At 35.2% G+C, this 15,189-nt stretch overlaps 1 protein-coding gene across 1 annotated transcript in view; it reads right to left on the bottom strand.

The window, feature by feature from the left end:
- itgb5 (integrin, beta 5) overlaps window positions 1–10,789 on the bottom strand; it is a 70,511-nt gene extending 59,722 nt beyond the window's left edge. The window contains 7 exon segments of the mRNA NM_001082836.1: window positions 735–896; window positions 5,097–5,265; window positions 8,249–8,498; window positions 8,597–8,804; window positions 9,822–9,907; window positions 10,266–10,353; window positions 10,445–10,789. Coding sequence (NP_001076305.1) covers window positions 735–896; window positions 5,097–5,265; window positions 8,249–8,498; window positions 8,597–8,804; window positions 9,822–9,907; window positions 10,266–10,353; window positions 10,445–10,501 — 1,020 coding nt within the window. The 5' untranslated portion in view covers window positions 10,502–10,789.
- Window positions 10,790–15,189: the final 4,400 nt, after the last annotated feature.

The following is a 15,189-nucleotide window of genomic DNA, read 5'->3' as shown; positions in this document are numbered from 1 at the left end:
CACAGTACGCCGGAAATCCGGCGTGGTGCCGGAACGCTATCACCCCTGATTTTGACTCTGAAACTCGCGCGTGCCCAAATAGACACTCCCACACCCTCCCACTTTAGTTCCTCTGACACTCCCCCCTAAACAGAGCTGGACACGCCCACTTCTCTGACTTTTTCCAAAGTAGAGGTGTGAAAACACCCTGCTGAAACGAGGGGGTTTCGTGGCCCTTTAAGTTTTTGTATGTTTCGAACTTTTGTACTCAAAAAGTAACGTTATTGATGAAAATAGTCACTACATCACCAACTCGCACTGAATACTAGGTGTATACTAGTTTTGTTGAATAAAAACAGCAAAGAATGTGAATGAAATATGACAAGATGTTGCGGTGCCAGACACTTGTATTATTGTCGACTAAGTGTATGAGTCGGTCATAACGGGGATTTATTCAAAAACGAGTTGCTCCTGTATTAATAACGAATACCCTGTACTAAAATGGCAGCTATATTGACGCGTTCTTTCCAATAGACAACAATAGCATAGGCAACATCTAATGTAAATATCTATGGTTAACCTCAAGCAATTATAGCTAAAGAACAAGAAATTAGGCAGCATGTCTGCAATAAAAAATCTGCAGTTATTTGACAAAGCAAAGTTTAAAATAAAAACATGTATTCTTCACGTCAACATGGTTCAGTTTACAGTCAGTTCTAATAAGATGTTAAAGTTTTATGGTATAAAAGACTTACCATCTTGGTTGAAGCACTGTACTCATTCTTGTCATTCAGGTGACACTGGCCGTCATGAGGATGCACCAGTCCACCGAGTTTACCATCCAAAGCCAAGTGAGGGACGTCATCAGTGGCAAACACCAGCAGATGATAGGCCTCCTTCCTCCAGCCAATCTTCTCCTGCCACAGTGAGATAAACTATGATTCATAGTCTACATCCTACATCATGCAGTCTACATCATGTCACACCTAGCGTTTTTCATTTTTGGTTTGTTAGGGCTGCACAATATATCTTTTCAGCACTGTTATTGCAATTTGTGCATCAACAATAGTCAACTGGTGGGGTGTGCAATGCTGAGTTGGATTTACAGTTGAACAGGAACCACAATTCAGAACAAAATGAGAGTTGTGGAGTCACTGCAGTGTTTAACCATAATGGAGTGAAAGTTCATCATCTCCATGTGTTTGTAAGAGTTTTAGTATTGAAGGACGAAGATTGCACTGTTTGTAACTTTCCTTTTAAAGATTAATTTGATCAAATTATATATACAATGAAGACTATACAGTTTGTTTTACATTTGAAAATTCACTTTCAATTCGACTCCCCTTAAAATACTGTTCACTGCATGTTGGTCTTTGCTCTAATGTATTAACCTACAGCTGAGTCAGAATTATTAAACCACCTAAATTATAAGCCTCTAATTAATTATTAGAGAAGATTTTTTTACACATTTCTAAACATAATACTCATTTCTAATAACTTATTTCATCTTTGCTATGATTACAGTGGATAATATTTGACCAGATATTTTTCAAGACACTTTTATACTGCTTAAAGAGACATTTAAAGGCTTAACTGGGTTAATTAGGTTAAATAGGCAGGTTAGGGTATTTAGGCAAGTTATTGTATAACAATGTTTTGCTCTGTAGACTATCTTCAAAATATATAGCTTAAAGGGGCTATTAATTGACCTTAAAATAGTGTTTAAAAATTAAAAACTGCTTTTATTCTAGCCGAAACAAAAAAAAATAAGACTTTCTCCAGAAGAAAAAATGTTATCAGACATACTGTGAAAGTTTAATAATGCTTGTAATTTGTTTATTATATTTCATGAATGATTCACTCTATTACACTAAAAAATGCTTGGTTCCACACAATGAATTTGAGTTGGGACAAGATGAAGGAATTGAGTTCCTTCAACTTATTAAAATGATTTTTTTTTTCAGAAACTTAACTGGATTTAAGCAATTAAGTTGTCAAAAAAATATATAAAATCTCTCAAGAATTGTGTTTTTTCAGCTCATTTTAAATAAGTAGTTTGAATAAGCAGCAAATGTCATTTTATTGAGTGTGCTAAATAATCCCAATCAATCTAAATGAATTCCAAAAAGAGCTTTCAGGGCAACTGGTGAAACTGTACATATAGCTGAAAAAATAAAACATCACAATTATAATGTCTGATTCTTAAATTTGTAGTTGTTGTTGCTGTTTGTTTTGTTAAATATTGGCATCTAACAAGGCTTTATTATAGTCGATGGATTAAATAAGTTATGTAGATATAAATCCATTTCAAAGGCCTTAAATTCTTCCTCAAGTCACAAAATGTTATGCTTCAGTGACACTAGATTTTGAGTTTGCGAAATTTTGTATAAATGGCGCTGCAAAAAGGTGCGGGATTAAACTAATGATTAGACAATTTAAAAAAAGCGAGCGATTGGTCCATATTTTTTTAAGCTCTGTACTGAGAGGTCATGTTTTGATCTTTGATTGTTCTCACACAGTCATGTAATGCGATTTTGCAGGTCAGAGTTCACCAAGCTTGAACTTGTGCAGCAGTTGCAATGCAGCGAGCTGCGAAACGTGTCGCACAAGCTTGCTTTTCTGGGGCCTCATGTATTAACGCTGCGTACGCACAAAATCTTTGCGTATGCCAGATTTCACACTTACGTTTGGAGTTACTAACGATGAAATTAAAGTGAGAATGTGCGCTGGTCCACGCCAACTTCATGTCTGGCATACATACATTGCTTGTGTGTGTTTGTTTTATTTCCATTGGGGACTCCTAGAGGCAATGATGTTAAATTGCACACTACAAAGTATCTTTGAGCAGTGCAATGGCAGCTGTATGGGACGGGATCATCCGAATGTCTAGCAGGTATATAAGGTTTCCATACCATACTGTTGACCAGCCAAACATTTAAGCGCAATTTGCAGCGATCGCCAGTTTTCCCAATGTAATCGGAGCAATTGACTGCACGCACATTGCTATAAAGGCGCCATCTGAGGATGAATTTGCATAAATGAATTAGAAACATTGCCATTCAATAAATGTGCAAATAATACATGATGCTCAAATGCGCTTAACAAATATTGTAGCAAGGTGGCCTTGGTCAACTCATGATTAATTCATCCTCACAAACCCCATGGTTGGCATGAGGCTCCAAGGTGGCAGGCACTCAGTCAGTTGTAGAGAGGGCGATTGGGCAGCTGATCAGTGGCGCTGCCTTGATAAGAGCAGAAGGGTGCTGCTATACCGCCCTAACAAAGTGTTCCTCTAACACATCTGCGTCTCCCATAGACACGGATATGACTCCTGACAGTAAAGTGTCGCCCACAATTGAGGCAACTCTCTCCTCAAAAGGTGTTAGTTCAGCAACCTCTGTTAACCCGCCTATTCGGTCCACACTTTGACGGTGTGCCGCTGTTCTCCTCTTAACCTGCAGCTTTACATTGGATCTTTTTTTTTTATTCACTCACAGTGCGATGTTCAGACCACACTGCGTTAACTGCGTCAGTTAAACTCTTTTGTTGTTAATTCCGGAGGACAAACTTGCAAATAACACAATTTTTCTCCGGTCTACCTCCGATAGGAGCACCTCCAATTCTTTCTGTGAAGTTTCTCTTTTTGCTTACTTTTGCCATTGCTTTTCGTTTGGTTTTGCCAAAGTGGAGTCATTACCATATTTATACAGGGAATGAGGCAGGGAGAATATGTGCGTTTCATAAATCAGATTTTTTTACTGTGTACGCACATTTACAGCTTTGTCCTTATGCAATATTTTAGTATTAATTCAATGCAAGTCTTTGTACATGAGGCCCCTTGTCTGCAGCATTTGCACGTGTATGAATGGAAGTTTATTTTTTATACTCATCCAGAGAATAAACTGCCAATTTGTCAAAATAGCAAAAAAGGTGCCATGTTTCAGACTTGCTTATATTCATTTAGATGAGGTAAAAACAATATTTTGTCACATGTGTTTTTAATGTTCAATTTCAACACATTAAAACATTTGCTATTTTGACCGATTGCCATATTCTGGAAAATAATAATCCTTAAAATACATTTATTTGAAATTTGAAAGATCTTACCAGACCTTTGTATAATAACCCTTCAACTGCCCCACCATTTTTGGATCGCATTTAACTTCTAATGTCGCTAGATAACACACGCAACACAAATATGAAGTGTTAGACCAATTTATCTAAAAACACAATCAAAATAAAACTTTTTTGAACACCAAATTATGTTTTTTGAAGTATGTCATAAATATATTTTAGATTCTTATTTAACATGCCTAGTTTTATTTATTTATTTATTTATATATATATATATATATATATATATATATATATATATATATATATATATATATATATATACACACACATACATACATACACACATACATACATACATACATACATACATACATACATACATACATACATACATACATACATACATACATACATACATACATACATACATACATACATACATACATACATACATACATACATACATACATACATACATACATACATACATACATACATATATATATATATATATATATATATATATATATATATATATATATATAAAACCAAAATCAAGTGCAACAGGATTATGTTTGTTGGATTTTTTGTTAACAAACAATGCTGTGTTTAAACCATTATTTAAAACAGTCATTCTTTAAACAGTCAAAATACCAACAACCATTTGGTAAAGCAGGCAGTCAAAGGGATAAAACACATATTAACACATCTTGCAAACATGTACTGCATAGTGAATAAACAGGCAAGACTCTCCTCTCTCATTGAGTATAAACCACACAATCTCCTCTTCTCATGCATGCTGTGATTGTGCCTTTCAAGCTAAAGCAAATATTTTAACAGCCAATGTCATTCAATGCATGTCTCTTTTAAGACTCAGACACCTGTATCCCTTCAGAGAAAAATCACACAGCGCAGCACATAAAAGGATATCTGATGTTCCACAAGACACTCTCTTTTTGCACTTCACTGTAGGGAGCTGAAGGAGTGAAAGATGTTTAGTGATGAAGCAGCAAAATGACCAGTTTTGACTGATTGCTTACCCTGCAAACTGCAGCCTGAAGAATGGCATCAAACCCTCCCTCTGGCGCGTCCCTGTTTCTCGAAACCATCTGCTTCTGCACTTCTTCATTGAAACGATCAACCTTGTCCGTAAGAGACAAGAGGTGACGAAAGCCAAATGTTGGGACGCAGTTTGGGAACAATTTATATCTGCAGGAAAAGAGGAATCATAAACACCAGAAGCTTAAATAAAGCAATAATGAAAATGTTCCCTCATATCACAACACTGATGTATAACAGATCAATACTACACTGTTAGCATGTATATACTGTATACAGATAAAAGCAGGTTGAAATGGACTTAATGAAATGCATTAAATAATCAATTTAATATCTCATTTAGAACATTTACATGGACACCCTTAATCCAATTTTAATATGATTAAGACAATTCTGATTAAAAGTCTACCATGTAAACAGCGTTTTTAAATAATTTATTCCGACTAAGGTCATAATCAAACTAAAAAGAAATCTAATTAAGACATGGAGTATGCCGAATTTAATCACATTATTGAAGTGCAGTACAGACATGCAAACATCTTAAACTATTACAATTGTGTAAGATTTTCTCCGCATTTTGTGACAGGATAGCCTATACCAGTGTTTCTCAACCACATTCATGGAGGCCCACCAGCTCTGCACATTTTCTGTGTGTCCTTAACCAAACACACTTGATTCAGATTATCAGCTTATTAGCAGAGACTGAAAGACCTGTAATAGGTGTGACAGACTAAGGAGACATCCAAAACATGCAGTGTTGGTGGGCCTCCAGAAACGTGGTTGAGAAACACTGGTCTATACACACGGCTGTTTGACACTATTCTCTGCACCTACCGAGTCAGTGAAGAACTACAGACATCTGTATCGCAAAATGCAGAGGTTTTTCCCATTCAGCATGCAGTATCAAATTCCATTAAAACAACACTCTGCCAGCAGTTCATACTTGCATCCAATATCTTGTTTGTAATTGGGGCATGCATGAAATGTTCCTGAATAAAAGTAAGACTCCCAAACCGCAGTTAAAGTAGACAAATTAAAAGTGAAACACCTGAAATTACATGAAACATGGAAATGTGGATATCGTGGTGACGCAATGTTAATCTAATTATGAGCTGTAACATGTAAAACGGGATCCTAAAAGGAACATCAAAAAGCAACTCATGTAAACACCTAAATCCTATTATTGTCTTATTCAGATTTAGGCAAATCATTTGATTATTGGGGTCCATGTAAACGTAGTCATTGATAAGTCAGTTTATATTATATACATAGGTCAAATTATTAACATGGGCATCCTGTTTTGACATCCACATCAATTTAAATTTAATTAATTAATTCTTTTTACAGTAAAAAGAAAGCATATTAGGTTCAAGTAAAATGCCTGATGTCTCAAATAGCTGTTGTGTTAATACAATGTAAAAATGGTAAACTAATATGGCAATACACCAATAAAAAGCCATTATTATGAAAAAATTAAGTCAAAATATTTTAGTAAGCACACACCAAAATATGTATCAAATAAAAAAGTTATCATACTAAATGTTTACTAAATGAAAAATAATGCAAAGTATGAATTCTTCAAATGAGAGTTAATCAGACTTTTGAAACTGCACTGTGATTTTAAAAACTACTTCTAATACATAATCACGACTCTTGTTCTGACAAGATTTTTTGGTGTATACACTTATTACACTGAATAACATTATAGTAGCTCTCTTCTATAAAAAAATGTATAACGGTAGTAATTTTTTTGCTCAGTGGAAAAAAAAAAAAAAAAAAAAAAGAGTACAAAACAGAACATAATCTAAGGTATGGGGTAAAAAAATATTTAAAGCTTCATTACACTTGATTATTTTTTTATAATTGAAAATATACCCAAATAAAATTATTCAATTATTTTACAATTCCTACAAAAAAAAACATAATAATAATTATATATATATATATATATATATATATATATATATATATATATATATATATATATATATATATATATATATATATATATATATACACATATACAAAAAAGTAAAAATAAATAAATAAATAAATAAATAAATAAATAAATAAATAGTATATTCCCAGTGCTGGGTTGCAGCTGGAAGGGCATCTGCTGCATAAAACATTTGCTGCATAAGTTAGTGGTTTACTCCGCTGTGGTGACCTCTGATTATATAAACAACATTTGAAGCATTATGTTCAAATTAAATGAAATATTGCTCATAGCAAATTTATATTTTGAGTGCAAGAAAGATTAGTGATGGCAGAACATGGGAAATTATCTGTGATTTGTCCTTCTGATTTCTGTTGCGTTACAGTGAGCATTTGAGAGGACTAAGAGCATAACCTACATGGTCACTGATGCATGATGGGCTTTGGGCTACATGCAGTAATAGCATCTGTTGGGCATGAGCTGACGTTTCAACCTCAATCTGCACTGCCACACTTTCCAAAACAGACAGAAACAATATAGTGCATTGAGCAGAATGTCATCCAGCAGTGATTAGCAGGACTACATTTTTAAGGTTACGTTTGCCTATTTATTTTGACACATTAGACAACAAGTCCATAATTGGGACATGCCAAGTGCTTATATATTTCCAGTGATGCAGTTTCCCTCAAGAAAAAGATACACTCAAGCAGGGCTATTTTAGTAACTCAAGGGGAAGAAATTAAGACACATTCACTTCCCCTAGATGAGAAAGTAGCAAGTCTGTTCTCACTAGCTGTGTTCCTGCCATTGCATAACAAAGGGTATTAAAAGCCAAAAGATGTAAGAGATATTTAGCATTTGTATTGAAGTGTCAAGTCATTCCAAAGACTTTACAGGACGTCGCAGGTCTGTCAGAGCATGTTTCCACCTGGCATTAACAAGCACATGTTAATGCCGGTGATCTGATCAACAGTAGAGAGTCTAAACAATTAACATTTCTAATTAGTATCTTGAGGCTTCCCATGTTTGTATTTGAAAGTTTGTTTGACCACGAGTCTGTATACTATGAAACCTCTGGACGTGGTCGCAAAAACCTTTAGACCAGGTTTACAGCTGTATTTATTTAGTATCATCCACTTGTGATAGTTGAGAATGATGAAAGCGTTTCTTAATATATAGTATAAATGGGACTCTTACCCATTGCATGGGTTGTCCTGGTACTTGGATGCAGTGTAGGAGAAGGGTGAGATGTTCTTGTCCACAAAGGAACCAAACCCAAGACGAAAGTTACTCGTGAGCTTCCTCATTTCTTCAGCCAGCTTGGTGCCCAGGTTGCGGATCGTGTCCAGATCGTCCTTCATGGATAGCGAGAGGTCCATGAGGTAGTACAAATCAACAGGATAGTCTTCCACAGGGCGCACTTGGACTTCAAAAGACGCCTGGTCACCTGAGGGCAGGAAGTGTGGTCTTTATAAGCAAGTTTAATGTATTTACAAACAGACTAAATTGAGTTTTTCTTCTCCAAATCAATCTGTAAATGCATACCAGGCCTTAAGCTGAGAGAGATCTTCTGTGGGTATATCTGGATGACATCATACTGGGTCACTCCTGACCCTTTGTAGCTCAAGGGTTTGCTCTGGAGCACAGAGCTGCCACTCCTCGGGTTCTCTATAAATGGTGCATCGCATCCCCTCTTCTGCAAGTTCTGGCTAAAGTCACATCTTGAGGTAAGTGTTCTGGCCTGTCCAAAGTCCTGAATCAGGACAAGAAAAAATATGACCAGGTTAAACAATGCAAGAAAGCATTTAATGAATGAGCAAAGCTACAAATGCACAGAAATTATGCACCCTTGTCTGAAGCATCAGATTATTCGGGTGTATTAAATTAATAAATAAAACAATAGCATTTCTGCCTGTTAAACTTGATGACTACAACTAGATTACAAGCTCTATATTGGTACAAGATGAAAGTAAGACTTATTTCAAAGGCCCTGACAAGAAAAAGGGCTGAAACAGTATTTATTTTTTTTCACCTTCACATTTTATATCCGTCAAAAAACATAGCAGTGTGCCTGTAAGTAGTGCTGCAGGACTGACATCAATCCATCTCGCAGTAACCAGCTGTGAATCAGTATATCAGGTTTTGAAATCATCCCTGCAGCACTATATTGGAGTCTCAGTGAGTTTTGAGACAAAGCCATGCTTTCCCAATGCCAACACTTGTAGCCTTCAGGTACTTAATAGCGTATAAATGTTTGACACAGGATGTAAATGTTCAAGACTATGCCAAGTACAAAAAGTGGCAAATCTCAGTGCCTTTAATATTAACACAAATTTCACATGAACCCAAATAACACCTCAGAGTGGCTATTTGAGGACACACAAAACTATTAAGCTTCAAAGCTGAAGAACTCACAAACCCTGAAACCATGAGATGTCAAGAAAACCGGTTAAATTACTACAACTGCTTTTTATAGCTTAACTACAATTGTCTCATTCAGTGTGTCTGCTGAACAGAAAAATAGACTATAACTATGTGTAAACTCCACAAATGTGTCTCTAGAGGAGAACATTTATTTATTTACAAATCTGATATTTTAATTGTGCCACTTCAGTCAAAGTTCTACACAGACTTGCAGTCTTCACACACACTTAAACACTTGTGTGGAAAAACGAAAAGTGCACAAGTCAAGTTGTGTAGTGCAAAGGCAGGCAGTAAGGCCCATCAACTGTCAATCACAGTGTCTGTCAGGAATGTGGCACGCGCGTACCTCTTGCGCGCACCAGGCGCAGCTCGGGTGAATGAGGAGACACTCTTCACAAGACGTGGCGCTGCCGCTCATACAAACATTAAGACCTAGAAAACAGAAAGTACGTGTATTCAGTTTGCACATGTATTCATATGACAGAGTTTATCTATAGACGAAAGAAGCAGGACAAAAATACAAGGGCGACATTACTTAAACTAAAAGTGACCAATCATTCCACTAATAATGGAGAAATAAGAAGGGAAAGCATTTACTATTACACACCACAACACTGACCTAACTTCAAACTTCACCATAGTATCATTAATGCCCACTTCTTGCATTTTATAGTAACGATACACATAACATAAAACATAACATACATTGTTACCTATATTAAACAATATCAGGCAGGTCTTGCAGAAGTAAAAAGTCAGACATTACTCTTTCACCAAACACAGCGCTTACCTTTGACGCTGTGAATAAATATTTCTAACACTATACAAACTAGAAGAGCCGGGTGGCGTGTAGATGAGCAAAGTTTCCACATCCTTCCCTGCGAAGTCCAAACACAGTTCAGCGCCAAACGTAGTTTTCCTTTTGTACAATAGTATAAAACTAAGTTATTATAGATATATGATTTTTACACAGCGGGTAACCGAGATCTTCTCTTTGTCCATCCTTCCCAAATCACAGCGGCACATACATGACTGAAGTGAGTGTCCAGTGCGCGAATCTGCACTGTAAACACATGAGTGAAATCCGAGTGATCCTGTAACAATAATCCACACACTCGAAGTTACTGTCGCTCTCTGTCCGAGGTCCACTGCTGTAATGCAACTTGCCCAGCATTCATACTGGGTTTTAAATCTTCAGTTGCACGAACATTTCAAACTTATTGAACAGGCTGTTTTCCTCGTTCCTCCGGTTGTTTTCAGCTTGGAAGTTCAATAGTCGAGTGTCCTGCCAGCGTCCCTCACATTACTTTAAACTCCGCCCATTGGAGACAAGACAGGACGTTTATTTTTTTCCCCAATCAGATTTCCAACAAACCCCGCCCGTTGCATCGGGATTGGCTAGCATGGGGATTTTCACAAGTACACCCGTCTGCAGCCCGCAGATCGGGGCGGGGCTGAATATGGGGCGAGACTGAACATGTCACTCCGCCCACAAGTCTTTCATTGGTTCATGGAAACAGACGTTGATGTAATGTATGCTTTCGATTCCGGTTTTCATCTCTGCATGGTAAGTACACATCTTCTGTCATGTAAATGGTCAAATTATAGTGCAGTACACCTCACGTATTATGTGTCATTTATTTAATTAAAGGCCTTTAAGGAGATATGAAGTTTTAAAGCCTAAAAAAAAATGTTTTCTGTGTTAGGGTTGGCGTTTTCCAGGTTGATCGTACAGTTGGTGGTTTTATTCACTTAGAAGAATAATGTAAACTTTAAAGAGTTTTGAGCAAAACAGTTCATCACATGAAGTTTATTAATATCAAAGATAACAAAATATATTTTTCTTTGTGGCATGTTCTCTAATTGATATACTCTGGTAATGTTAATGCTAAATATGTACAATATAAAACTTGATTCTTAACTTACTGATCTATACTACATTCTGTTTGCAGATCATTGGCATTGATATATATAGTCATCACTATGATTCCTGTGGAGCATATTCTCTGTTTTATTTTATTTTACCTCAGTTCTTTCTCTCTTTTGTTTTAATAGATTTGTGCATTTAATAATTTTTTATATATTTATTTACACTTCATGTTCTCTCTTTTTTTTTTTTTTTTACTTTATAACCCATGCATGAAACTTATGCAAAGGGGAATGTGAGGAGGGGCATGCCTAGTATAAACAAATTTAATTCTTTGAGTTTAACTTTAATATACTGTATGTTAAGCGACATGTTGATGATTGTTGGTTATTTTGTACAGATGCCGCCTGAGATCCTGTAGTGTATCCTACTGAGAGTTGTCACACAGGATGGTGATGGGACATTTCTGCAACTCTCACTGACATCCAGGACCTTCTGAGCAATTGTCATTCATTCATTCATTCATTTTCTTGTCGGTTTTGTCCCTTTATTAATCCAGAGTCACAACAGCGGAATGGACTGCCAACTTATCCAGCAGGTTTTTACGCAGCGGATGCCCTTCCAGCCGCAACCCATCTTTGGGGAACATCCACACACACACACACTCATACACTACAGACAATTTAGCCTACCCAATTCACCTTTACCGCATGTCTTTGGACTGTGGGGGAAACCGGAGCACCCGGAGCAAACCCAGGCGAAGGCAGGGAGAACATGCAAACTCCACACAGAAACGCCAACTGAGCCGAGGTTCGAATCAGCGACCCAGCAACTTTCTTGCTGTGAGGTGGCAGCACTACCTACTGCGCCACTGCCTCGCCGAGCCATTGTCAGTAATCCAAAATTCAAGAAGCAGGCTGTGTGTGTGTGTGTGTGTACACATGATAAAGAGTACAGAATATGCCAAGCACTTTTTACTGCAGATTGTTACTAATGCTGTAGTGGAATTTCCCTGTAAAAAATATATAATTGTTTTTATGTTTATTAAAGATATTAATCACAAACTGCTGTATCTTAAATTATTATTATTTTTTTCTATAAATTGTCAGTCTTCCTTTTGTACGTGTGCATGTGCATACACAGATGTTCTGTAGGTGAGACATCTGACATCTAAAAAACACAGATCTGCCAGATTTTTACTCGAACCGAGAAAGAGGGACTTTCAACTGACTGTATTGCTTTGTGTTGGTGTTTTACTGAAGATAAAGTTGGTATTTATTTCTCAGGATTGGTCAAATAAAAAAAATCTGAAGTTTACACGAGTGCTGCACTTATTAATGTCAAATTTATTTTCATTAATTTGTGTCCTGATAGATAAGTAATAAATAAAACTGGCCGTTTGTGCCACACTATTAATATAATATTAAGTGTATTTAATATTCTAATTAAATGAAATAGAATAACAATGTTGTATGTGACTCTTAATAACCAAACAAAATCATTATAAAAAATATTTTTAAAGATCTACAGTGCAGAAATGGACACAGAAGGGTTGTTAGAAAGTGGTATTAAAGTATTTACCCTGCATTTACAAATAATACAAAAATAAAACCAAGAAGACTGCATTTTAAATCAGTAATATTAGATTATGAAATTATTTGTAACTTATTAATTAAATTGTAGAACAGATATCAAAACCACCCAGTAGGTGGCAGCAGAGCACTATCTTCATTCAAATGGAGTAACTGAACAAAACTTTAATGGATTAGTAAATAATAAATAATGAAATTGATTGCATTCATAGATGACACACCATGTAATATGAAAAAAATTAATATAAAATTTTACTCATGCTGGAACATTTACATATAACAGATCATATACATGTATATTCATAGCAGCATCAAAGTAAAAATAAATCCATTATATGATGAAATAATCTGATTTAATAAGTAAAAAGGTTACAAACGTATACTTCCCTTAATAAATAATAGCTTATTCCTGCTCTTAATAAAACTCAAAGCAGTGCAGTATTGAAAGAAAAACAATTGGACACATGCCCAATATTTTTAATAGACTTAAATCAAAGTATAATTTTAATATTTTCAATTGTAAATTTTCCAGAGAACTCTTCCATTCAAAGGGAAAAAATTAAACTGAACTAAAAACACTGCATTTTTATTTATTTATTTATTTTTTCTCTCTCCATCTTTATTTGTTGTAAATATGCAATATGCATTTGCATTTTGAAGCAAAATAATAAACCATTAAAATATCAGAACTAAAATCACTGCGTTTCTGAAGTGACACCATTGTGAAAAGAGTCTTTTGAGTCTTTTGTAATATTTTTTAGCAGGAAAAATACCATTATGAAATTCACATAACTGTTAACATAATTAACATATAAAACGCTCAGCAAGAATGTCCACTTTTGTGCATTTCTGTGTTTATTAACAATAAAAATAATATTTAAGAAATTGTACATGCATTTCCTGTTTACTGACACTACGTAGTGGGCATTCACGCTATTACGTTTCCACTAACCAATGAAATTACAGATGGGCGTGGCTGAATGTGCAGCCCCGCCCCACATTCATCCCCGCCCAGATCTGCGAGCTGCAGACAGGGGCTTCTCGATTTTCAAACATGCTCCGATTGAACAGTTAACAGGTCATTTAAATATCTTCACCAATCCAAAAGAACAATAAGACGAAGGGCGGGGCTTCTCTTTGCAAGGTGGGAAATAATAGTCCACAAATAAGTCTATTTCTTTTTCGTGGGCCCTGTAGTTTTATCTTGCTTTCTATTTTTGTTTTATTACTTTAAATGTAATTCACAATTTTCCTAAAGTCATCTCTGAATGTTCTGCTTGCTCTCTCTATATATCTATATATACACACACATACATTTAAAGTCAGAATTAGCCCCCTTGTTTTTCCCGCCAATTTATAGTAACGGAGAGATTTTTCAACACTTTTAACCATAGTTTTAATAACTCATTTCTAATAACCGTTCTATTTAAATTTGCCATGACCGTAAATAATATTTGACTTAATATTTTTCAAGACCTTTCTATACAGCTTAAAGAGACATTTAAAGCCTTAAATAACCTCATTAGGTTACTTAAGCAGATTAAGGTAATTAGGCAAGTTATTGTATAATGATGGTTTATTCTGTAGACTATCGAAAAAAAAAAACATAGCTTAAAGGGGCTAATTTTATTGACCTTAAAATGTGTTTTATAATTAAAAACTGCTTTTATTCTAGACGAAATGAAACGAACAAGACTTTCTCCTGAAAAAAAAATATCAGACATTCTGTGAAAATTTCATTTTTTATATACACACACACATATATATATATATATATATATATATATATATATATATATATATATATATATATATATATATATATATATATATATATGGATAGATATATTTCACTCCACAAAGAAAACCATGAACGTTAATGTTTCTGTTCCCTGACATATCAAACACAAAAAAGAAACTAGCATTATGCTGTGTTAAAATACAGAGAAATTAAAATTCTGTGAATTCAAAGTTTATTTAAATTGTCCTCTATATGAACCTCAAATGAGGAAAGATTAGAGTGAACTTTTACACTTTTTATAGTTGGCCCTACTAACCAACACAGTTCTGTAGCAGAAAAACCAATTCAGCTTTAATTTCATATTTACTTACCTTTATTTCTATGGCGCTTTTACAATGTAGTTTGTGTCAAAGCAGCTTCACATGGAAGATTACAGTAAATTTAAAGTGTTAGTTCAGTTTTCAGTGTTAAAGTTCAGTTTGGGTCAGAGTAGTTTAATATTAAGCACATATAT

This window comes from Danio rerio, chromosome 9 (genome assembly GCF_049306965.1).
Source record: "Danio rerio strain Tuebingen ecotype United States chromosome 9, GRCz12tu, whole genome shotgun sequence".
NCBI classification, from domain to species: domain Eukaryota; kingdom Metazoa; phylum Chordata; class Actinopteri; order Cypriniformes; family Danionidae; genus Danio; species Danio rerio.
The sequence above is the reverse complement of the archived record's forward strand: the minus strand, read 5'-3'. Positions and strand labels throughout refer to the sequence as shown.